Source organism: Meriones unguiculatus, chromosome 7 (assembly GCF_030254825.1).
Source record: "Meriones unguiculatus strain TT.TT164.6M chromosome 7, Bangor_MerUng_6.1, whole genome shotgun sequence".
Taxonomy (NCBI): domain Eukaryota; kingdom Metazoa; phylum Chordata; class Mammalia; order Rodentia; family Muridae; genus Meriones; species Meriones unguiculatus.
The window spans coordinates 90,634,566-90,660,365 of record NC_083355.1 but is presented as its reverse complement, the minus strand read 5'-3'; the positions used below and the strand labels follow the sequence as shown (position 1 = coordinate 90,660,365).

The window sequence follows — 25,800 nt, the reverse complement described above, 5'->3', positions numbered from 1 at the left end:
CAAAAGTGAGAAAATCTAGTCCATATTAAATGTTTTCTAAGAAGTTATATATGCAATATGTGTATGTACACAAGCATATATGCATAACATATATGCACACATTTTAAGAAAGATTAAAGAGATTTTTTTAAACAATTAAAGTTGAAGAGAAAAGGACAGAGTTTAAAAAAAAAACACAAAAATCTTACCTTATTCTCTCTTCAGACTCATCCGTGCTGTAAATGGACGCCCCCTGCCACGCTGATACCCTGACAGTCTGTGGTTATTTAATAAACTCATACCAAAACATGCAAAGGTTCACTGAGCTCATTTTTTATTGCTAAGAATTATAATATCCCCTTAACCATACCACCCAAAGAGAACTAGTTTTTATTTTTTGGTTTTGAATTCTTTTATTTCTAAATCACATTTTGGAAATTCAGAACATTACCCTCAGTAAAATAATACTAAGGCAGTGAAACCCTTAAAGTGCTGAAGTAGTATCTTATGAATTAAAATTTTTTACAAATATGATTTGCTCATAATTCATCAATAACATGACAGGGTTTAAAACAAATACAGAAGGGGGGTAAACCACACACACAACTGTATACCATTTTTAAGCTTACTCAGCCTTGACTTGGAATCATGAACATACACAGAAGTATTCTACAATGACTTTCCACAGACCACCATTGTAACTCTCAAAATTCTGAGAGTTACATCTGTGCTTTTAGACACATTTAATTCCTGAAAAAGCACTGTATGTGAGCTATGGTTGGGCATCTGGACATTAAGTGTTCAGCAGCATTGACTCATCAGCATTATCTGTCAATTTGGGATGTTGAAAGCAATGAGAAAAAGAAAGATTCACTAGAGAGAAGGAACACTTAACACCACGGAGTTACGTTCTGTACCTCTCAGTCTAGTCAGAACCAGTAGCATCTTATGACCTCTAACATGAAAATACATCTCATGCACTTTATTCCACCATCTGAAAGCACCACCTTCAATACCAGCGAACACTCACAGATGCACTGTCATTGAGAGAAGCTTTAAATAGGCAAAACTCGTGAGTGGGATTTACTATATACAAGTACCCATTTCCAAGCCAGTTACCCCTTTGCATATTTTTCTGAGGGGGCATCCATAAATATAATAAAAAACAGAAGCTCATACTTACATCCTATTCCTTGTTACTTTCCAAGCTGAGAGTTTCATCTTGCATTAGTCACCATATGATCTCTATCATAATGGTGGGGGTCAATGAATAGATTAGCTTTATGGGAATTTACAGTTCTTCCATGCATCTATAATTTGGTAAGTCTGGTAATCACTGACCTACTTTTTAAAATCTCCCCCACTCAAACCTAAATCCACACAAATATAAATCTCAAATTTTAATCTCAGCTCTTTTATCCTAAGATTAAAGAACTGCCCACAAAAATAAGCTAAACTGCATGTATGTTATCCTGCTGCCCCCTGAATAGTTTAATCTGACCTTGATGTTCATGTTGAAATCTATGAATTAAACTTCTGTTTATATTAAAGTGAGATGACTGTAGTCAGTGACTGAGAAAAATTAGCAATGACCACTTTTTAAATCTGGTACTACTTTCCTGTTCTTTTGTTTCTACTTCAGTCTCAATTAAGCCTATAAAAGGCAATAAATTATATTCTAATGTAAAGTTGATTTTCTTGTCTGTTTGCTTTGGATTCTGTAAAAAGTCTAGATTGGTATCAAGTGAAAAACAAGAATACTACCTTGTGTGTGTCTCTGAATTTGCTGATCTCTCGGGATATCAAATCTCTTTTGTCTTCTTCCATTTCTATAGCATTTATATCCTCCTAAAATTAAGGAAACAGAAAGGAATAGAGATTTACATATTAATGTAAAATGTCACAATTCAGTGTTTTGTACAAGTATTACAAATACAACTAAGTAAAAAACACCAACGTGGCAATAAAATCCAATGTTCTAAAGCTGTATTATAATAACAATAAAAATCACAAATCTGGCAATTAGCACACACAAAATCAAAGCCTAGAATTCAAACGAACCTTGGTGATGAGTGGGTAAGGGATCAATGGGGCCACTGGAAATCTACGGAAAATCTGCAGAGAAACCCATAAAAATTTTTTAAAGACAGTTCATGGCACGCTCTAATTCAACTGACTATACATTTACATTGGAAACAATACACCAGTTGTAATAAAAAATGGTTTCTTTAAATTCCTCCTCTATCACCCATTACATTCTCTCTTTTCAATAACCAAAGTACTGGAACAGACAAGGAAAATAATTTTTAAAGAGTACCAGGACTAGGACTGGAAGATGGCTCAGTGGATAAGAGTACTGTTTGTTCTTCCAGAGGTCCCGAGTTCAATTCCCAGCAACCACATTGTAGCTCAAAACCATCTATAGTGTGATCTGATGCTCTCTTCTGTCATGCAGGTATACATGTAGATAGAGTACTCATATATATAAAATAAATCTTAGAAAAAAAAGTGACTATTTCCATATCTTTTATAAGATGTAGAAACTATCATACTTATTAAATAACATTTGCCACTTGATATTATGTATTTGCATGCAAAAAAATTGTCTACCTCACAAAAAGATATTCTGGTAACTTTTGCTAAATAACAGTACTTCTGTAACTTATCCTCACATCAATGGAGGAAGGAAAATTCAATTTTACCTAATATCCGACTAACTCTATAAATTAGTATTCCCAATAAGACCAAGTAGACCCACTTTGAGGACCAAATGAAGAATAATTATGGTAATACAACTGTATCTGACCAAAGATAAAATGCCCTAAAAGACACAAAACTCAAAATATAACTTTTCACGATCCCTTAAAAACCAGTATGTATATGTTATAACATTTTCATGACACAGACAATCCTTGAGTTTCTGAAGAAACACTACAGTTTTCTAGAAAAACAAGTTATAGAAACGACTATGTTGTCAGAACACATACGTCCTCTTTCTTTTCTTTCTTCTTCTTTCTGGGGTGAGAGTCAGACTCTTGTGAGGGAGCATTTAGCTCGCTGGAGTATTCACGTATTAAAATTTCAATAGCCCCTTTAATCATCTGGTCTCTTCTCTTTGTTTCCTCATCTAAGGCTTCTTCATCATCATTCGTGACAGTTTCTGGTCTGGCATTCTTAAAAAGCAAGACAAATTTGGGAAGAAAGGGGGAAAAATTATTCCAAATAATATTAAGTGCACTCTTACTTATAATCTCAGTATTTAGGACACAGAGGCGCGTGGATCTCTGTGAGTTCAAAGCCAGACTTAACTGTATATAAGTCCAGAACAACCAGAACTACAGAATGAAACCGTATCTCCACCATATGCCATATGCTCTATCTATATAGCATATATACTTCTTTCCCTCTGACTTTCAAATGTTATAACATTAAGAATCAATCAAAACCTAGCCAGGAATGGTGGCTCACGCCTCTAAACCCAGCACTCAGGAGGTAGAGCCAAGCAGATCTCTGAGTTTGAAGCCAAAATGGTCTACAGAGCAAGTTCCAGGACAGCCAGGGCTACACAAAGAAACCCTGTTTCAAAAAACATAAAACAAAAAGAAATCAATCAAAAAACCCACACATACAACTTGTTTAATGTTTCTCAAAAGAAGTGTTAGACTCTAACAATAATCATTTAAGAGTAATTCCTGATTAGCCAGTGGTGTTTCATGTCTGTATTCCTGACACTGGGAAGGCAAAGATAGGATATGGAATTTGTGGGCAGCTGGAATTACATGAGGCTTTCCCTTATCTTCCAATTAGACAAAGCATCAAAGAAGACTTAGGATGAATCTAAGAATCTGCAAAGGTCACAAATGAAAGGTAAAGAATTTAACCTACACTCTAAGCCAGAAAAGGTTATAAACACAGCCCTCAGACAGGATGGTAATTACTAGGCAACCTTCCCTTATATAAGGGGACACTATCTCAAAAAGAAAATTTTTCTCTCAGAAAACAAAAACAAAAACAAGCTTCTAACATGTTGTTGTTGCTTTTAATCATGCTTTAAGGGACCCAGATATGGAATTTGGTTAAAACTGAAAATAGAATTTATACTACGACCTGAAAACTTTTGTTTTTCCTCCTTACTTTGAGCTACCTTTTTACTCAAAACACAGGGAAAAATAATGACACAAGCCATTTTTTTTCTAAACTAAAACTATACACGTATGCTAGCATTTTCTTGGTGAATATATACTGAGCACATGGGCAAGTAACAAAAATCATGTTTGTAGTTCAGAGGAACAAGACACCCACAGCACATGTCATCATGGATTTAGCCCTCAATATATCAAGAGAAACACCAAGTTCTTGGTCACAACATATTCAACTCTACTAAAGCTGAGTCTCAAGCTTTGTAATTACTTAGTAATTGTAACTTACCAGTTATTTCATAGCAAACACCATTAAGTTGTTTCTCTCATTAGAAATATTTTCATGTACATATTCAATAAGCCTTAATTAACATTTAATTTAAACAAATTTCTTAGTCAGAGCACACTGTACTGTTAGAAAGTATAAAGAACAAAATTTTTAAATCAGAACACTTCCCATAAACATTCACTAAAACACATGTAAGTAAGAAATTAAAGGTTAAGATAGTTAACATAATGTATTATGTCAAAGACAAAACTACCAACTCTAGTAACAGTTTCTTACTTTCTCAAACCTGCCTTTTCATCCAATCTTCCTGGTGCCAATTTTCTACTTGGCATCTTAGATATGGACTAGATGCTTTACACAGGACTGTAATTAAACTATTAAAATTATTTATCAACAATACTAGTAAATATAATTGTGGTGACTTTATTTTAAATTGGAAAAATAAAAACAAAAAGGTCTTCAAATTTATCCACCTATCACTAAAATCCTCAATAACTGTGCCTTTCTGAAAATTTTATATGAAAGAGAATGTTCCAGTACTGTGGCTACTGACGTTCAAATTTAGTGTTTTGCTATTGTTATTTTTGTCCACATAATGCCAACACGCAGCCAAAGCTGGCCTGGAACTTAACTATACTATCACAGCCTCCTAAGTGCTGAGACTAAGTGCCAAGAAACCCAGTTCCTTGAAAACTTTACTTTTGATATCTAAATTTTATACTATCAAAATATTCACTAGAAAGGATACTGGGGGACCATGTATGGTGCTGAAAGCATCTAATCCCAGCACTTTGAAGGCTGGGGCAGGTAGAGCTCTGTGAGTTCCAGGCCAAGCAGCGTTACACAGTGAAACAGTACAAAACATACAATCCTAAAACATGTATTTCCTGCATTACTGATTTTTTTTTCTCTCAGTATACTTCTCTATAGGTTTCTAATCATAGAATAAAAAGTAGAATTTTAAATTCAAAGGCCTGCAGACACTAAATTACCAACCCAACAAACTGAAAATTAAAGATCAATACAGCTATTGGCCAGAACTGTAACCATAAAGACTTTATAAAAACTAAATCACTCTACCTTTCAAATGGCTGGCTGCCTCTCAATCTACATTTTTTGGAAAGAAAGCTTATTAGCCTAAGTCTCTTAAGTGACTGCTAAATATCAGTAACACAAAAAATATATTGAAAGAAAGGTTATTTGGGGGCTGGAGAGATGGCTCAGGTTAAGAGCACTGGCTATTCTTCCAAAGGTTCTGAGTTCAATTCCCAGTAACCACGTGGTGGCTCATAACCATCTGTAATGAGATCTGGTACCCCCTTCTGGTGTGTAGGCATTCAGGCAGAGTAGTGTATAAATAATAAATAAATCTTAAAAAAACAAGTTATTTGGGGTTAAACAGGCTGTCAAATATGATCCAAAGCAATTTCCCATTTGCCAATATCAATTTCTAACCCCAAATCCAAAATACATACTAAGTAACACTAGGAAGACATAGGAATCAGAGCTTCCAGGGCTAAGATAGGTAGGTAGGTGGTTAGGGCTAAGGTAGGTAGGTAGGGCCAGAGACATTCTCAAGACTAATTCTCAAGTCTCTAATTTGAAACAAGCAGTTTTAGGGGGAACCTAAAGCAAATGCATAGCTCTTTCAGAAAACAGACTTAACTAGATGACTTTGGAAACAATCATGTGAGGATGTTCACTGAAGCAACTTTATCTGCTAGAATGTAACGCACATGTCTTTCTAGAGATTATCTGTACTCCATCAAATAACATTAATTCTCACTATTTTGTTTTGCTTTCTAATACATGTGCTAGTCCTGGATAGCCTGACTTAATAGGTAGACCAGGGTAGCCTCAGAGATCAACCTGCCTCTTCCTCCCAAATGCTGAGATTAAAGGAATGCACCAAACAAACCCAGATCACCAATTAATTTTTCTTTTGTGTCTGGGTGTTTTAATGTGTATTCTTTTATATGTATACGTATGTCTGTACACCACTTGAATGCATAGTGCCCATGGAGGGAAGGCCAGAAAAGGGTGTTGGATACCATGGAACTGGAGTTACAGGCAGTTGTAAACTGCCATACATGAGCTGATAGCCAAGCTATGGTCCTCTGGAAGAGTAGCTGGAGAGATAGCACAGTGGTTAGAAGCACTATATGCTCTTCCAAAGTACCCAGATTCAATTCCCAGCACCCACATGGCAGCTCACTACTGTCTGTAACTCCAATTCCAAGGGATCTCTGATATCTTCACACTAATGAAGATAAAATAAAATTAAATAAATTGTTTAAAAAAAAAAAAAAAAGAGTAGCCAGTGTTAGTAACCTGAGCCAACCAGTTTATTCTTGAATGCATGGTTAACAAACAAATATAGTTTGAAACAATCATACAGGTTTATCTCTAGGTAGACTTACTGCAGGGCAGAAAGGAAGCAGCAAGCAGGGCAAGAACAAACTGGATACTTCAAATGAAATACAATTTTACTAAATACCAGTTTTTTTAAAAAATGGAAAGAAAAAAACTAATCTACAGATTTAAATACTTTCAACCAAGTTAGTTGACAAGGAACCTTTTTTCTATTTTTCAAAAGATGTATTTATTTATTTATTTATTTATTTATTTATTTATTTATTGTATATACAGTGTTTTGCCTACATGTACACCTGCACTCCAGAAAAGAGCACCAGATATCATTGCAGATGGTTCTGAGCCACCATGTAGTTGCTGGGAATTGAACTCAGGACTTTAGGAAGAGTAGCCAGTGCTCTTAACCTCTGAGGGATCTCTACTGCCCCAAGGAACCTTTTTTTAAAATTCAAGATCAGGAAAAGTATTTCACTCCTTTCATACAAGTTCATGCTTCTATTTGACCCATTAAAACTTTTAATCTTGTTTTTTACCTCAACGGTCAGAGGAAACTAAGAGTTTACAACAAAACTACTACTACTACTACTTAGTAAGTATTCATTCCATTATTAATTTAAAAGACATCTTCCTAGGTGATAGGGAGAGTATAACAGCAAAGTTTGTGAAGGGGGACAGAATATGAGAATCAGACAGGGTGTGATGGTCTATGAGAGAAACAGAAAGTAAATACTAGAGACCATGGTGGTGAGACAGTGTATACAGGAAGACATTTAAAAACAAGACAATTAATAAATGATAAAGGGTTACTGTTGTATGAAAGTCTTTTTGAATTCAAACACTTCATAATGTCTGAGCAGGAATGTTAACTGAAGATAACTTCAGGAAGTCCCTGAAACTGATAAAATTCCCCAACCAGAATAAACAATAAAAGCCGAGAGCTCCTCTCAGATGGAAGAATGCTGTGCCACAAGAAGTCTCTTTGAGGAGAAAAGCTGAGGCCAGACAGAAGAAGCCAGTTGAGCTGTCAAGAAAAGGTCAAGACCAGAACCACTTGAAAAGGACACTCTCCAACCTGCTGAGCTGCCTGCAGGCTGTGCAGTGTGCTCCAGCTTTCCCAGTTTTTGTGAGCTGTCACCCATGTTGAAGTGGGCCTTGGTGATGTAGCTGTCTTGAGTCATTTCTGTTCCTGTAACCCCTCACCCATATTCCTGTAAGTAACGCCAATGAAATTCATTCATTCCAAGTTGGACTTCGGTGGTATTCATAATTTGGTCTGTCATGAGTGCCCTATCTGGGGTGAAGACGTGTTGTGTTTCTCCAGGAAAAGTTTCATCATACAACAGCTATATGAATCAAGGCCATGTTAATCAAAGGCCACAGATAAACAAAATTTTAAATTTAATGAGGAGCTTGGATGGGCACTAAGGACCAAAGACATAATGATTTAAAAAAAAAAAAAAAAAAAAAAAAAAGCCTGTGGACTGGCTTGAGCAAGATGGCCCAACATGTGAAGGTGTCCCACAAAGCTTTACAACCTGTTTGATCCCTGGGAACCACACTGTAGAAAATAACTTCCACTGAGTTGTCCAATACACACATTCACACCTACACACACAATAAAATAAAAATTTTTTCTTTAAAGGTCAATAAATGATTTAATGACATCTGGCTACTCCCAGCAATAAGGGTGGTGGTCTTGGGGTTCAGTCATATTACACAAGGACTAAGAAGCCACCCGGGGCTACATGAGGTCCTATTTCAAAAAACAAAAACAAAACAGCACATGGTTTAGCAATTAAAGCACTTGCTGCTCTTGACAACCTGGGTTCAGTTCCCAAGACACACATGATTGCTCACAACTACTTCTAACTCTAGTTCCAGGAGACTAATAACCTCCTCTGGTTTCCACAGGAAATACATGCACATAGTGGACATAAACACACATGCTCATTCACACACACGTAAATAAAAATAAATCTCTATAAGCAAAATAAAACAAAAACCAAGCTACACAATATAACAAAGCCTGACTACTATGCCAAATACAGGCTTTACTGTAAGGAAATACAAACCACTAAAATTGGGTCTGACAAATAGTAATTTTACCTTATAAATATATGCAGACTGTGTCAGTGAAATTACTTAAGTACTAGAAATCCAAAGAAAACAAAAACTAAGCAGGGGGAAATCTGTTTATAAAAAAATACTTTTTGATTTTGATAATCTCACATCATCCAGACTGGCCTCAAATTTCCTGTATAACTAATAAGTTTGAGTTCCTGCCCCAACTGCGTTCATCTCCCAAGTGCTGGGAATGCACCATTGCAGCTAGCTTCAATCCTGTTTTTATGATATAAAAATATTCCAATTAAAGCTATACTCATGGGCTAGGGATGAGGCCCAGTGATAGAGTGCTTGCCCTGGGCTCTACCATGTAAGTACTGAAAGGAAAAAAAAACCAAAGAGAACAGAACACTAGATTCAGTTACGGAGAAAAAAAACGTTCAAGAACACAAGACCAAAATGTCTATAGTAAAATACTTTAGGTGTGATAAAACTTAATTTCTTTTTCTACTTTGCTTAAATTTGAATTTTAAAATTTCCTTTAAAAAAAAAAAATATATATATATATAACACACATAGGTTTTATAAAGGGGGACGAGAAGGCTCTATCTATATTGAGAAATGCTGAAAACTTGATGAGAGCAAAAGCTACTTTGCTTTTTTGGGGGAGGGGGAAAGGAAGACAAAAAATGAACACAATATATACTTGGGTTTAGGACTTATTTTGTGAAGGAGACATAAATACATTACCACACAAGACACAAAAACCTCTTCTGTCCTCATTTAAAGTAACAAAATTAAAATAAAAAAATGGTCTGAATAAAGTCACCCCATACATGAAGTATTAAGACTTATTTTCATTCATTTTTAAAATTCAATCTGTGTGCATCTAAAAGAGAGGGTAACTAATAAACATTGTGTAGGTTGAAATATATTTTATACTTACTTACAAAGCTGCCTTAATGAATTAGCTCTGATTGGAATAGTCTGTACAAGTGTTTTCTCTGGCAATTTAACCTTGTCCAGCCTCCCTTACTACCTTCATCCCAACCTGGAACAAGCAAACCAACAGTCATCCACCCACTGTGGGTAGATAAAAGACTTATCTACAAACTATAAAAATATACTCCTGTATAAGCCACAAGCACATATTACAATGATAATGATCTTGTGAGTCTCCATGTTAGATTTATGTACAATATGAAGTATTTATACTGACCAAACACACCTAGACTAGAAGATACCACATACCCCATTAGATGCTTTCTTCTTTGCTTTCCATTCATCCAACTGTGCCTTTGTCTTTGCATCAACTTTAACAAGTAGTTTCTTTTCTCCAATCTGAAGGTCATGCAATAATCTGAGAGCACGGAGGGTAGATTCAGGCTCTTTATACTCACAAAATCCAAAAGCTAGCAATAAAGAAGAATTTGTGAAATATTAAGGTACAAAAAAAAAAAAAAAAAAAAACCAAACAAACAGCAAAACAAAGTGATTAAAGACAAGTTATGAGGATACTGAAGTCATCACTTCAACCCTGCTCTTTAACCCTCTAATAACCATTTCACTTTTAACATCCATGAACCAATGGGGGAAGAGGGGACATTTAAAAAAAAAATCATGGGAAAGGAGAAAAATGAAAACCCAACATATCATTATTTACTAAGAGCTAAAAAATAATAATTTAAGAAATTAAAAAAAAAATCAAAAAACTGGAGATATTAAAAAAAAAGTCAAAGGACTGGAGATACAGCTCTAACCATGCAGACTTTTGCTGAAATATGGCAGGACACAGCTATAATTACAATATTCAAAAGGCAGAAACAATGAGGGCTGGAGTAGCTTTAAAATATCAAAAGAGCTGGGCGGTGGTGGCATAAACCTTTAATCCTAGCACTTGGGAGACAGAGGCAGGCAGGAGGCCAGGCCGTTCAACAGAATGAGTTCCAGGACAGCCAGAGCTACACAGAAAAGAAAGAGAAAGAAATGAGGGGTGGGAGAGAAAGGAACACAAATTAAAGAAGAGAATCTATAGGGTACAAATCTAAAAGGTAGACAAAGTTAATAAACTGTAACTAGTATTAAAAAAATTTAAAAAAAGAAAAAATCTAGACAAAGCAATAAACAAACAAACAAACATAAATGAGCAGCAGACAATCTGATGATCCTTCCTCTCTTCCTGAGCTCTATCTAATCTGTCCACCTGGATCGTATACCCTTCCATTCAGACAAAAATAACCTTAAACACGTAAGAAACTAGTGGAGGAGCTAGAGAGATAAAATAAAAATTAAAAAAATTAAAAACCATTGAGTAATTTTAATTTTCTCCTCTTCTACCTCCTTTTCTGCTTCAACTTTTCAATCTTCTAATCCCAAATCTCAGCCAAAACCTTCAATTGTCTTTTAATACATGCTAATAAAATAAAAGTAAAACATAGTAACATATACAAACAGGTTAAGGTGGTAGCAATGAAGAAAATATGCATACCTTGAAGTTTTCCAGAAGCACCTTGTACTCTCTTCCAGCTCAACACCAAACCACATTTCTTAAAAAGAAATTTAAGAATTTACTATTTTAGAAAAAGGCAGTTTCAAGACAAGTTAAGATCAGTTTTAGGCTACAGAGTACGGAAGCTCACACCTATAATCCAAGAGGCTAAGGTAGGATTACAAGTTTGAGGGCAGCCTGGGTCACAATTTGAGACCCCGTCTCAAATAATACCACAACCACCAATATAGGGGAGAAAACAAAATAAAATGTCCCAGATCACGCTAGCAACTAAGTTTGTTAAAATTATGCCAAGTCTCACATAAACATGAAATACGTAACAAACTGCTTTAAAAAAAGCATAAAGCCTTAGCTGGCAGTAGTGACGAAGGCCTATAATCACAGCACTAAGGAGGCACATACAAGCAGATCTCTGAATTCAGAATCAGCTTGGTTTGTTCTAGGACAACCAGGGCTCCAAAGAGAAACCCTGTCTAAGGAAGAAAAGTTAATCTACTCTTTACTAAGTACTCATAAAATCACAACATATCAAACCACAGATTGCTAATAAGGAAAATGTACTCTTATTATGGTGAGTTTTTTTTTTAATCACTTCAAGTAATTCAGTATCACTAAAAATGGGAATAGACACACCATGAAACACTTGGGTGTAAAAAAGAAATGTGTACTATGAATTTATGTAAATAATAAAGTTCAAGCTCTGAGAAATGTTTCAGAAAGATCTAGACTTATACCAGGGAAATGAGCTAAATTAATTAACTAATTAATTAAAAGAGGCATGTTATTAAATGAGATGTGAGTTCATTACTTACATCATAAAGTAGAAACAAAAAGCAGCTATTATAGGCATTATTGAGAAGGCTGACCACAAAAACGTGTGTGACAGGTTTTAAATGCAGCATTATGATTATGTGTAAGGACAATGTCAATTTGCTCTCAAAAATAATTATTTTGGGGCTGGAGAGATGGCTCAGAGGTTAAGAGCACTGGCTACTTCCAGAGGTCCTGAATTCAATTCCCAACAACCATATGGTGGCTCACAACCATCTATAATGAGATCTGCTGCCCTCTTCTGGTGTGCAGGTGTACATGCAAGCAGAATAGTGTATACATAATAAACAAATCTATTTAAAAAATATTTTGCAATCAAAAGTGAGTATATCACAACTCATCCATAAATATTTAGGAGGTATAAAATATTCATATATTTTTAAATATTTATTTATTTAATATGTATGCAATGTTGTCTGCATGTACACCTGCACACCAGAAGAGGACAAAAGACGATCTCCTTATAGATGGTTGTGAGCCACCATGGGTTGCTGGGAATTGAACTCATGATCTCTGGAAGAGCAGACAGCACTCTTAACCTCTGAGCCATCTCTTCAGCTCCAAAATATGCATATTTAAGAGACAAATTTGATACGTTCACTGATGAATCACAGTCAAAGAGCACTGATGTGCTCACTGCACTGCTCTTTTCTACAGACTTTTAATTTTTTTATAAAAATGTCAAGAAAAAAAGTAATGGAGAAGTAAAGCATGTGGCACAGGCTTTAGTCTCAACCATCTGGGAGGGAGAAATTCCCAAGTTTGAGGCCAGCCTGGACTTGAGATCCTGTCACCAAAACAAAACAAACAAAAGCAAAAAAAGCTATTCAGTGATTAAGTCTGAAATTTTAACGGTTTAAAAAAACAGAAAATAAACAGTTTAACTTACAGCTAAGAGCTGTCGTATAAGCATGTCTGAAGCCTTCTCAGAAATGTTCCCAACAAAAACTGTAGTAGTAGGACCACAATTTTCATCATTTTCTTTTAATTTTAAGCCTGGATGATCCTTTCTTGCTCCCAAATGCTTCCCAACCATGGACACTGTAGGTACTAGAACCTATAATAAAAAAAGGAAAAAAAAATTATCTGGCAATTATGACATTATGCTAAAAATACCAGCTTTAAAGTATAAATACAGAGCATACCATTAAAGACCCTAAAGCATGTAGTATGTTTCATTAATGCAAATTTATTCTTCACAAATGAATTTCAATTGTTAATTACTTTTAAAAAGAAAACAAAAATGTCAAGCTTTCATTTGAGTTTTTAAATCTTCAAAACACAAAACATTTGAGATTATTCAAAACAGCTAGTAATTACATCACAATTTTACTAAGTAAATTTTACTAAGCAAATTCATTATTCGTGTAAATCTTGTAGCACAATATGGAAATTAAGCACTGCAACACTTTTGCTTTTTATAAAGTTCTTGGTGTTATTAACTTATTTTCACTTTAAACTTGTAACTCCCACACACAGGAGAAGAAATCTATGTACTTTACAGTGACTTCATTACAAACTAAGTAGGCACAAAGTAAACTGGGAACTGGGAGAGTTGCTCCAAAGCCCAACTCCACCTTTCCTTATTCTGCAATACAAAGGAGAGTGTCATTTGGAGGCTTCCAAAGTAGCCCAACTTGGCCAGGTAAGGTGGTTCACACCTTTAATCCTAGGGAGACAAGATGCTTGTGGATCTCTACTGCATTCAAGGTGAACCTGGTTTAGAGTGAATTCCAGGCCAGCCACAACTAAAAAGTGACACACTGTCCCAAAAAGACAAAAGCAATTAAACAAAAAAATAAATAGCCCAACTATTTGGGAGGTTTAGTGACGTATGTCACTGAAGGTGGGCTTTGAGAGTTAAGATTCCTAACCTTTTGAGTTCACTCTCCTTTCTGCTTGTAGTTTCAGAATTGAGCTGTGTTCTTTTTTCTGTCATCATTTCCACACTGGGTCATGATTTCCTGCATTATGGGCTGTAGTCCCTCTAGAACATTAAGCCCAAGTCAAGACTTCCTTATCAACCACCTGGTATTTTGTTATAGCAATAGAAAAATAAATAATACACTGCTCTTACAGAGGACCCACATTCAGTTCAAAACTACATTAGGTGGCTCAAAACCACCTTTAATGCTAGTTCCAGGGGAACCAACACCTTCTAGCCTCCAAAAACACTGCATGCAACTGACAAGGACAACACCTACATGCATATACACTTTTTAAGTTATCTAAGCTTACCAAAGTTTTACATTTCAAAAAGTCTTAGCCTTATCCTAAATCTTAATGTTCCCTTTGTATTTATTTACAGGGCTGAGATAGTGTACTCAACTTGGCAGAGTACTTCCTATAAACAGGCATCAAATTCCGAAGTCATCCTTGGCTACAAAGTAAATCCAAGGCTAGCCAGGGAGAGAAGATGAGAGCCTATCTCAAAAAAAAAAAAAAAAAAGAAAAAGAAAAATTATACTTACAGTTGGAGCAGGAGCCATAATACTCATTGGTACAGGAATCATTGGTGTCCCTAAAAGGGCAAAATACCATATTTTAAGAATACAATTAAAAAGGAATTACAGGGCTGGAGATGTCTCAACCCACTAAGGTATTTGTTTCACAAGTGTAAAGATGAGTTCAATGCACAGCATTCACATGAAATGAAAGGCTCAGAAACAGTGCTTATAACCCCAACAAGAGGACATGATATTGAGATTTTCATTTTCTAATAACAGGGACAATATATAGACAAGAGGATTCCCAGAGATCACTTGGCAGCCATAGTAGCCCAAACAGGAGACCTGGGTTCCAGTAAAAAAAAAAAAAATCTGGCACCAACAGAGGGAGCTGGAGAGATAGTTCAGTAGATAAAAAGTACCTACTGCCAAAACTGACAATCTAAGTTCAATCCCTGAAACCTACATGGTGCAAAGAGAGAGCCAACTGCTACTAGCTATCCTTTGATCTCTACAGCATATCCTTGTGTTTGCACATAACACATAAATGCATGTATGCGCACATGCACAGGCGCACATACAAAATAGTAATAATGGGGGGAAAAAATCAAAAGGCCCTATGGTTTGATAGTTAAGGCTACAAAGAAAAGAACTTACAAGAAAATAGTCAGAGCTAGGCAAGCTGAGGAACATATATATGCAACCCCACAGTTAGGAGGTAGGGCAGGAAGATCAGCCATGCTTGATTACACAGCAAGTTCCAGACCTTCCTAGGCTACCTGAAAGGCTGCCTCACACCTCCTGTCCCCGTTGGGGGGGAGGTGGGGGAGGAGCTGTGCACTGCAGGTCTGTAATCCCAGCACTTGGGGAGGCAGAGGCAGGCAGATCTCTGTGAGTTCAAGGCCAGCCTGGTCTAAAAAAAAATGAGTCCAGGACAGCCAAGGCTACATAGAGAAAACAAATGAAAAAAAAAAACAACTAAGAAGTGAAATTTGGGGTATGGTGACAATCACCTGTAATCTTATCACTTGTGAGGCTGAGGCAAGAGGATAACCATGAGTTCAAAATTTGTCTGGGCTACACAGCTCCAAGCCAGCTGTCTCAAAAACAAACAAAAAAGAAAAACAAAAAGATTAAAATATATACATACTTTAAGGTCTAAAATATTTATACATATTCTAAGCAGTTATAGCATGCATTTTAAAATATTTGGAAAGAGAAATCAACTATCATTTTGTTTCCCTTTGGCAGTAACAGACTAGTAACAACACTGGCTGTTGTATATGTAGCCATGTCAGGGAAATTTCACTGCTAACTGGAGTGAGAATTTTAGTTTCTTTAAAAATAAGCACAGAAATGTTATGAGTGTTTACGTTTTAATCCCAGGTACAGGAATATGAGGCTGCTTTACAGCAGATGAGTATGATTTCCTAGCATGAGGCAAATGCTGGAGGCCCCAAGAGTCTGGATGGGTTATTGTTGGTTGCAGTTTAAGTAGTCCTGCACAATGAAGAAATTAGATAACCTCACAGCAAAGATCAAACTTGCCCCAAGGAACTCAATGCCCCTTAGGAAGTAATGTTAACAATGAACCTTTTCCAGCTCCTGACTTTATTCAGGGATCTTTCCTTTCCTCTCTATCCTTTTTTCTCTCTTATCTAGTGATAGGGGTTGAAAGGGTAAAAGAAAGAACAGACCACAAAATAGCTAACATTACTTTTCTTTATTTTAAAAATTTTGGAACCTTATAAATACAACACCTTTAAATATTCATAATTTTTAAGGAATTTCCTACTTGAGTCTGAAACTCAGTCATAAATACAAATCAGCACCTTTAAATACTTATGAGTCTGATATTCAACCACTAATACAAATCTACTGTCAAACCAGGTGTGGTAATCCCAGCACTCAAGAACCTGAAGGACAACTGAGAGGTGCACCTAGGCAGCACAGACTATCTTCAAACCATATAGAAAAATCAGACTTTGTGGCAAACACCTTTGATCCTAGGACCGAAGGAGGCAGAGGCAGGAGGATCTTTGCGGGTTTCAAGACCAGCCTGATCTATAAATCGAGTTATAGCCAGACTACACAAAAAAGCCCTGTCAAACCCTACCCCATCCCCACAAAAGAAAAACCAGACAACCATTTTCACAGTAAAACTACCTACCGTATCTTTACTAATAAATCACATATGTATCATGTTCCAAAGGTAATCACAATGACAAAGATACAGGCTTATAAAAAGAAAATGTGATCAAACTTACCTGGAGGTACAGGTGGAGGAAAGCCAGGAAACTGTGGGGGTGGGATCCCCGGAGGGAGTGCTGGAATTCCCATGGGAGGGCGATTCAAATGAGGGGGAAAAGACATTCTGACTGCACCAGTCTAAAGAAAAAAAAAATAACAGATCGTTTTATTTGAAACCTTTCCAATTTGATATGCCTATATTGTTGACCTTCATTTTTAGAGTATCTGCAAAATTCTAAAGTTTTCTTACCCAAAGGAGTTGGCAAAGACCCTCTTTTCTCTGTCTGTCCATTGAGAATTTTTTAAAACTTAGATCTTTTCTAAAATAAGTTCCCAAAATGTACACGAACTAAGTTCAGGATAGACTCCTACAATCATGTGGGAATACATATAAAGGAAGAAAAAAATTTTGAGGTTCAGTTAATATCAAAAAATTAAATGCCAAACACAATGAATCTTTTAAAACAAACTCAGAATCCAGGAGGGTAGCTAATTTTGTAAGTGTTTTGATACATTCATGTTTAACCCAACAGCTTTCTGAAAACTAAACTAACAAGGTTAACAGTATTTGAGGACTCAGTGTTAGCTAGTTCTTCAAAGACAAATGTGTCATTAAGTTATAAACTGAGGGGGAAGAGGGCATAGTGCTATCAGGTCACATAGTAACTGCTCTAAGATAAAAAGAGCCCACAATTTGTAATAATAGTTTTCTTTTTGGCCACAAGGACCTTATGTAGTCAAAGCTGGCCTTAAGTACTATATAGCTGATGACAACTGTGAACATTATTTCAAGTACTGAGATTACAGGTGTATACCACCATATCCAGTTTAAGACATTTTTTCTTAAAGCAAACCTCTAGCCAGGCCTGGTGGCACAAGCCTGTAATCCCAATCCCAGAGGTAGAAGCAGAAGAATCTTGAGTATGCTAGGACTTGTCTCAAAAATCCAAGGTCTGGGATGGGCAAGGAAGCACACATCTTTAATCCCACCACTGGGGAGACAGAGGAAAGACAACATTGTCTACATAGTCAAGCCTGCCAGGGCTACACGGTGAGACACTGTCTCAAAAAAGAAAAAAAAAAAAGCTGAAATAAGTTGGAGATTTGAATTCAGTAGAATGTTTTTTTGTTTTTTTGTTTTCACTAAGCAGCAAACCAAACCACTAGCAAAAATTCTTCCACCTATAGCATTAAATTCCATATTCTGTAACTGAGAAAGCTCAGAGCTGTTAAACATATTTTTCAAGCAAGGAATGGTGGCACATGACTGTAATCTCTAAAGTTAGGAGGTGAAGGCAGGAAGATCCATCAATTCAAGGCCAGATTTCTACGTAACAATGCTATGTTGGGTTTGAGACCAGCCTGGACTACTTAAGACCCTATCTCAAAAGCATGTCATTTTAGTCGTAGTTGAGTGTAAATACTTGGTTTTCAGCTTAAGACATTCAGCATGTCTTAAGACAGACAGGCCTCAAACCCAACATTCTCAGCCTTTCAGTATTAGGATTTTAAGACTGTACCACCATGCCTGCCTGTTTTATTTTTAACTCACCCTTCAGTGGCCAAAATTTTAAAAATGTGCTTTCTCTCACTCAACATATCCCACCACTTTACTGTTTTCTACATATCTTTTTATGTACAAATATTTAACAATTTTTGCTTTGTTATAATGTACTCATACTACACTGTTACCTGTATGTATATCTCCTTCAATGTCAGTGACATCTCTTCACATCAGTTCTTTAAAACACAGTAAATTACAATACAGAAACACCTCAGCTTTTCAACCCTTTGAAGAACACTGAACATTCTTATTTAATATTTAATTTTCTTTGTAAATATTTAGGGTTTTATTTAATTCCATTTATTCATTTGTGTGAATTTGTGTTTGTGTATGCTTGTGGCAGGTATGGAAGTCAGAGCAGAAGCCACAGGAGTCAACTTTCCCCCCCTTCTATCATCTGGGTCTTGAGGACTGAGTTTGGGCTGTCAGGCATAGCAGCAAGCACACCTTTACCTACTGAGCCATTCTGTAATACAGATTATCACTGTTTGCATCCAACTCTAGTACTAAATCATTCCCCCAAAACTAATGTAAATATTTATATTAAGTGTATTAAATATATCCTTTCCTTGTTTTAGAATAAACCAATTAACTTACAAGAATCTGTTAAAAACAACACAAAAAAAAAAAAACTAAACCCCTTATTTCAGTTTGGCTCCCCAATCCCTAAAAGTTGACTATCTTTTTACCTGTTAATAAGAATTTTTTATCAGAGAAACATTTCTGTATGCTCATAATTACTGCTTTTTACACTGTTCCTCTGACTTTTTAAATAGTCTCTTAGGGCTGATGAGATGGATCAGTAGGTAAAGACACTTGCAACCAAGCCTGACAGCCTAAATTCCATACCTGGGACCCAGACGGTCGAAAGAGAGAACTGACTCCCATATATGTGCCATTGAACACATACCCCAAAATAAGTAAATAGAAATGTAACTTTAAAAATAGTTTTTAAAATACTTTGCCAGCGGTAGTGGATCCCAGCACTCAGGAGGCCATGGCAGGTGGATCTCTCTGAGTTTGAGGCCAGCCTGGTCTACAGAGTAAGTTCCAGGACAGCCAAGGCAACGCAGAGAAATTCTGTCTTAAAAAATAAATAACAAAATAATAATAATTTAAAAAAATACTCTATAAAACTTAAACTTTGGTTTTAGAAACCAGTTCTTAGTCACAAGTAAAACTGTCAGACTGATTCCTATATTAGCAAAAAAGATGCTAGAAAAGCCTTAAAAAACTTAAGCGTCAGTATATCTAACAAAGGAAATATGTAAGTTTATAAGACATGCATTCAATTTCTGTATGTTGCTTGCTTTGTCGTTTTTTATAATTAGTACCTTTAAAATTACATTAAATAATGGGTTTCAATTATAGCATCTTCATACATGTGCTATTACATTCTGTTCTCACTTGTTCCCCTTCCCCAATGAGTTTTTAAATAATCTGTATTACAAATGTTCTGCATGGAAAGGAGCAGGAAGGTGTGTCTTTTAAAACAGAAGGCTACTGTCCTACTTACAGAAGCTCTTGTATTATAATAATACTCTATCTCAGCACTTTCTTAGGAAGGCAGTTGGTATAGTACCTGTTGAATAAATAAATTAATTAATGAACAGTAAACAATGTCTGAGGACTAATTGACAAATTGATTAAACAGCTACTACATTATCAACAACAGTCCAATGCCTAATTTCACAATGGTATAAACTTGGGCCATGGATTCACTTTTAGAGCCAGTTCTCTCCCACCAGTATTAGATATAAACAGTACTTTTAAAGCTACATTCTTAAGGATTAAAGTTATATTTTATAGTTTTTAATATTAAAGGTTAATTAACCAAATACATTTTAGTTTTACCAATGTAATTATTGCATACATTACTAATTTTCCTATGAAATACCTCTCTTATTTAAAGTTGTTCAAAACTTAAAATGGACTGGACTTCAAGGTGAAAAATATTATAGTCAATGGCCAACATTTATGAACAGTACCCTTTCCCTTTAAGATAATGGTCCCTTCCTTAAGAAATTCCAAAAAACACCTCCTGATGACTTTGACAATATAAATGTTCACTTTAAACATTGAGTATCAACAGCTTTATGCTTTGTTATGTGAAATGAAAATACAATCACAGCAAGGTGTACCAGATCTTATTTTTAAAATAAATTTAAATTTAATAATAAATTATATTTTCCTCTAAGTTTTAAGGACATTGGAAGTTAGTAGCTTTTATAGAAAAACAATGCAAAAGAAAGTTCCAATGATCAGGCAAAGATCTGAACAAAGATCTGAACAAGGCTGAGGCAGGAAGCCCTATTTATATTAGTGGCAAAAGCCTTCCAAGCAAAGGAAATACAGAGACTAAGGTAGACAGGCCTCTGAGGGAAGACCAGCAGGATCTGCTGTATGTCTAGAGAATAATCAACACTGAGAGTCAGATAAAAACTAAGCATTTACTGGGGAAGAGACGTGTTCAAAGAGGATAGGGCTTTGTAGTGCACTGTAAAGGTTTGACTGCTACTTTAAATGAGACAGAACACATTTTGAAAGGTTTCTGACTTAACATAATCATTGTCACCCTGTTAAATCTGGAAGGAAACAAAATGGAAGCAAAAAATTAAAAACTACTACAGTAATACAAAAAAGGGATTGTACCCAAAGTAGGTGGGAATGATCAAAGTAGTAGTTAACAATTTGCTGGGTTCTAGACATACTTTTAAGATAGCCAAAAGGATTTCCTGAAGGTTATGTTAAGATATTAGATGCAATTATTTATACTGAAATTATTTTAATACTATTTATTAGAAATGGCTTTTGTAAATTTTATTTATTTTAGGGGCCTGGGGGTGCTGATTTTTGTTTTTCAAAACAGGGTCACTTCTATGTAGTTCTGGCTGTCCTAGAACTCACTATGTAGATCAGACTGGCCTAAACAATCTTCCTGTCTCTGCCTCCCAGGTGCTGGGATTAAAGGCAAGAGCCACCACCACCACTAGGCTGGTTCAAAGTGTTTTTATTTGTTAAATATGAAGCTTTCTGTGCCAAAATAACAAGCATTTGTGATGTAAATGTTCCCAATCTCTATCTAGTTTAATGGTGGTCACACAATTCTATTTGTCAAGACTCACTGGAATTAAAAATGGATATTATGCATAATTTATATATGTGTATTTAGTCTAAAAAAGAAAACAGACCTAAAAATATATTTATACTCTTCAACTCTATTCTCTTTTTTCTACGTTTCAGCCCATTCTTTCTTTATTATTTCTGGGACTACCAAAGGTATGCAATCCCCCACTGCATACTTATCCAGACAAAAACAAATGTCACCAGGGAGTGAGTGACACATTAGCTCACTCAGGAGGACACTATGCACCGAATTTCTGAAACAGAAAGAATGAACTAAAAGATTCCCCTCAGCAAACAGCAATTATGTTGCAAGTTCTCTAGAAAACATTTGCATTAGTTAAGAAATGGTGAGATTTTTGTTTTCTCTATAGCCTTAGCTGTCCTGGACTCACTTCGTAGACCAGGCTGTCCTTGAACTCAATAGATCTGACTGCCTCAACCTCCCCGGGAGTGCTGGGATTACAGGCATGAACCATCTCGCCTGGCAAAGAAAGAAATCTTAAATTACTATATAAACCTTTACAACTAGTCTAGTAGCTCCACAATGAATGTAAATGACTATTAATTTAACACTGTCTCTCAACCTGCTTACAGACTATATAGCACTAGGGACTGATGACTGCACTTTAGAAAAATCACTTCACTAACTGAATTTACACAGAACTGGATGCTGCAAAAACCATTCCTTTAAATAAAAGTTCTGTACCCAAATGAAAATGTTGAAAAGAAACATTTTTTTAATAGCAAAACTTTTTAGCAGGTTGGGACATAGCTCAGGCATTGAGCTCTTGTCTACCAGTCTAGGCCATCACCAGCACTGCACAGAAACACTGCACAGAAACATTAGATGTCAAGAGAAAGGGAAGGAGCTACTAAAGTGTTCTGAATCTCCAAAAGATAAGTAGATCTTTTTCTCAGAAATTTTCACTTTCATTGAAATAAAAAGCAGCACCACCCATACAGACTAGCAATGCCACAAACTAAGGAAGAATAATCACTGACCTTTCTAAAACTAGTATTTTTAAAAGAACAGTTATCAACTTAGGGCAACTACTAAGATCTAAGGCCCGAAGATTACAAATATTGTACCAATGTTAATTTCTTGATTGCGATCGCTGTACATTATTAAGTGATAAAAAAAGGAATTTCCTTAAGCTTTCAGGAAATACACTCTATTTGAGGGTATACAAACATCACACCTGCATCTTAGTAGTAAGATGTGTCTACAGGAAACTATGGAGAGGAGAAATAACAAAAGCAAATTGGCAAAAATGTTAACATCTAAGGAACCTCAGAGTTAGGATGGTTAAGAGGTAACTGTACTGTTTTGTCAAAGTAAAAAGATAAAAAAACAACACCAGCTTGGGCTACTTACTGATGATATCCTGTATCAAAAAACCTAAAGTACAAAGATATTCAAGAGGCTTTTAGAAAGAAATCAAACTCCTTGAGGAATGTGAATGGTAGTTATAAGTCAAAGATTTTAAAAAGGTCTACAGCTGTAGCTCAAAGGAACAGAACCTGCCTAAGTCCAGGGCCCTGGATTTGCTCCCAGCATCAAACAGCAAATAAGTAACTACATTAACTCTCAAAACATGCTTAAGACCAGGCATGGTGGTACACACCTTTAACCCCAGCACCTGTAAGGCAGAGGTAGGAGGATCTGTGAGTTGGAAGACAACTTGGTCTACATAGCAAGTTCAGAACATCCAGTGCTGCCTAGAGAGATCACATCTCAAAAAGCTTTTTTTTAAGAATAAAAAATATAAAGAACAGTTTTTCAAGATAATGATTACTTTTAACAATGCTAGTAATTTAACGTTAACTTTTTTCCAAAGTTATAAAAACAATTTTCCTCATACATAAATACGGAAAATAAACTGAAAATTTTTCTGTGGCTAAATAATTTCTGACCACCTCTGAAGTCATTACTCAACATTAATATCATTAACATGTACAAGTGTGTATGTTATCTCCATCCAGAGACTCAACACTGCAATAAAAAGATAATCACAAAATAAAAATATTTAACCAAAAGTATTAACATACAATGCCTAAATGCAAGACAACAAAACATTTCCCTTGCAGTTTCTGGTATCCTACCAAAAGAAAGGAAAAAGATAGCTCAGACGTTACTAGCACTTGCTACTCTTCCAGAGGTCCTGGGTTTGATTCCCAGAAGCCATATGGTGTTTCACAGCCATTTTTAATTCCAGTTTTAGGTGATCCTTCTCTGGCCTCCGGTTACAAGCGTGGTGTACAAACATACAGGGAGGCAAAACACCCATACACATTAATTTAAAAAAAAATTAACGAAACAAAAAATACTTTTGTGACACCTTCCTCACACACAAATTAAAAAACGAAAAGGTAATCCCAAAATGATCCGATGTCAACATTTTTAGTTACTTCTATCTGCAAAAGTCTTCAATATCCTTTTTACTTGCTGTGCAATTGTTACTGTCTTCATTGGTAAAGAAACTAATATGTTCTGGGGGAACACTGAGTGGGGTGGAGATAACAGTTCCACACACTGTCCTGAAATTACCAATTCAAAGGCTTTCTTTCACTCTACCACAAGGTCTCAATTCCCTAACATACCAATGAGAAAGAAAGGAACTTGAAGTACTAAAGTCTACTCTGATCACACAGGAAGAAATGTAAGAAAAGTCTCTCAAACTTCTGACTCTGAAAATTCTGAAGTAATATCATTAGTATAAACCATCATGTTATACAAATATTTTAGGGAGCATTTTACATACATTTTTTTCAGTCCCCAAATCCAATCTGTGAAGTGGATCACAATAACTCTCATTTTACAAATGAAGAAAATCAAGACTTAAAAAAGCTTAATACGAGGAGCACATTGCTTGAGTCACAAAAACTGAGCAAAGGAAAGCCTTTTGAGACCTCTGAATCTTTTCGGAATTATTTTTTAATTAAAGGTCTCACAAAATTATATTTGTAGTGTGTATACTCCCCGTTCAACTATCAATCCTTCCTAATTCTATATACAGGCTTAAAAGAATCAATGGTACACAGCGATCCTCTTGTGAAATTCACTTACTTGTGAAATCAAGAGATTTTTAAATTGAAGTAAGGGGAGGGTGCTCACAGACAATACAATAAACTGTTTATACAACACTGCCTGCTCCCTAATACACGAAATCAATTCTAAAGCACTATGATACAAGAGAACCACAATCTTCCTCCCCCCCCTTCTTTTGGTCTGCCTTACTCTGCCCTGTATCAAAATGTCATTTCCACGTCAATATAAACCTATTATTACATAACTTCAAGACCTTCCTACTCCATTTCGAAAAACCGTACTTAAAAATCAATACGGAAAACAAAAGGACGGTAATAACGTTTTAATACGAAGGCTTGTGCTGCCTAGAATGAATGGACATAACTTAGAGCTATACCCATCCTTCCAAACGGAAGGGGGACACGAAGGTGACACTCATCACGATCTTCAACAAGCCGGAAAGGTGCTTTAAAAAAAAAAAAAGTGGACACTCGCTAAATTCAAGGAGGGGTGGGGCCCGTTCTTTTGGCGGCTGGCACTAGACGACCAGAGTGAAGAAATCCGTTGGTGGCACAGCACCTCGCTCGGAGAGTGGGCGCAGGCCAGTTTAAAGGCGCAGCCCGGAGGCTCTCGAGTCCTCGGCCCCGGAAATCCACCGAGGGGTGGACCGGGAGGCCCGAGGAGAAAAGGGCCTCCGGGACCCGGCCTCCTGGCCGACCGGGCCTATCGGGGTTCTAACACGGAGCCCCGTCAGGGCCGAGGCGACACTCCCAAACGGAATGTGAAGCAACAGAGAAAGTGGGCGACAAAAATTCACGAAGGAACGCTCAGGACGAGGGCCCGGCCTCCGCGGGCTCCCGGCCCCACTGGTTTTCGAGGCCTTTGGAGGAGCAGAAAGGCCCCAAGCCTCGTGCCCGTCCCCTCCCCCACCCCACCCCCCTCACCCCCACCCCACTCGGCCCTCCTCAGCCACCCTGGCTTCTCCTCCTCCTCCTCCTCCTCCCGCACCCGAGGTACCCGGTCGACCGGTTTTCCTCACGCGTTCGGAAGCGTGAACTCACCCGCCGCTGAGAAAACGGTACTGTCTTCGCGGCCTCTGGGCGTCAGGCTACGAGTGGGCTCCACCGGTTCGAGGATTCTGCGTGCCGCCGGACTGAGAGACTGGTTCCGAAGCGCCTACTCGCATAGGCCGCAAACACAG

At 36.6% G+C, this 25,800-nt stretch overlaps 1 protein-coding gene across 3 annotated transcripts in view; it reads right to left on the bottom strand.

Annotated features, from left to right (window-relative positions):
• The window catches only part of Rbm25 (RNA binding motif protein 25), a 43,776-nt gene extending 17,976 nt beyond the window's left edge, over positions 1-25,800 (bottom strand). The window contains exons 1-11 of one of the 3 annotated variants that reach the window (XM_021653658.2): positions 25,661-25,798; positions 19,962-20,027; positions 17,132-17,249; positions 16,899-17,019; positions 14,656-14,705; positions 13,074-13,241; positions 11,333-11,390; positions 10,096-10,256; positions 2,967-3,152; positions 2,041-2,094; positions 1,744-1,827 (exon numbers count right to left, since the gene is read on the bottom strand). In XM_021653658.2, coding sequence (XP_021509333.1) covers positions 1,744-1,827; positions 2,041-2,094; positions 2,967-3,152; positions 10,096-10,256; positions 11,333-11,390; positions 13,074-13,241; positions 14,656-14,705; positions 16,899-17,019; positions 17,132-17,173 — 924 coding nt within the window. In that variant the 5' untranslated portion in view covers positions 17,174-17,249; positions 19,962-20,027; positions 25,661-25,798. Of the gene's footprint in view, positions 1-1,743; positions 1,828-2,040; positions 2,095-2,966; positions 3,153-10,095; positions 10,257-11,332; positions 11,391-13,073; positions 13,242-14,655; positions 14,706-16,898; positions 17,020-17,131; positions 17,250-19,961; positions 20,028-25,660 lie in introns of all 3 variants that reach the window. The other 2 variants (XM_021653681.2, XM_021653671.2) reach the window with 2 other exon arrangements.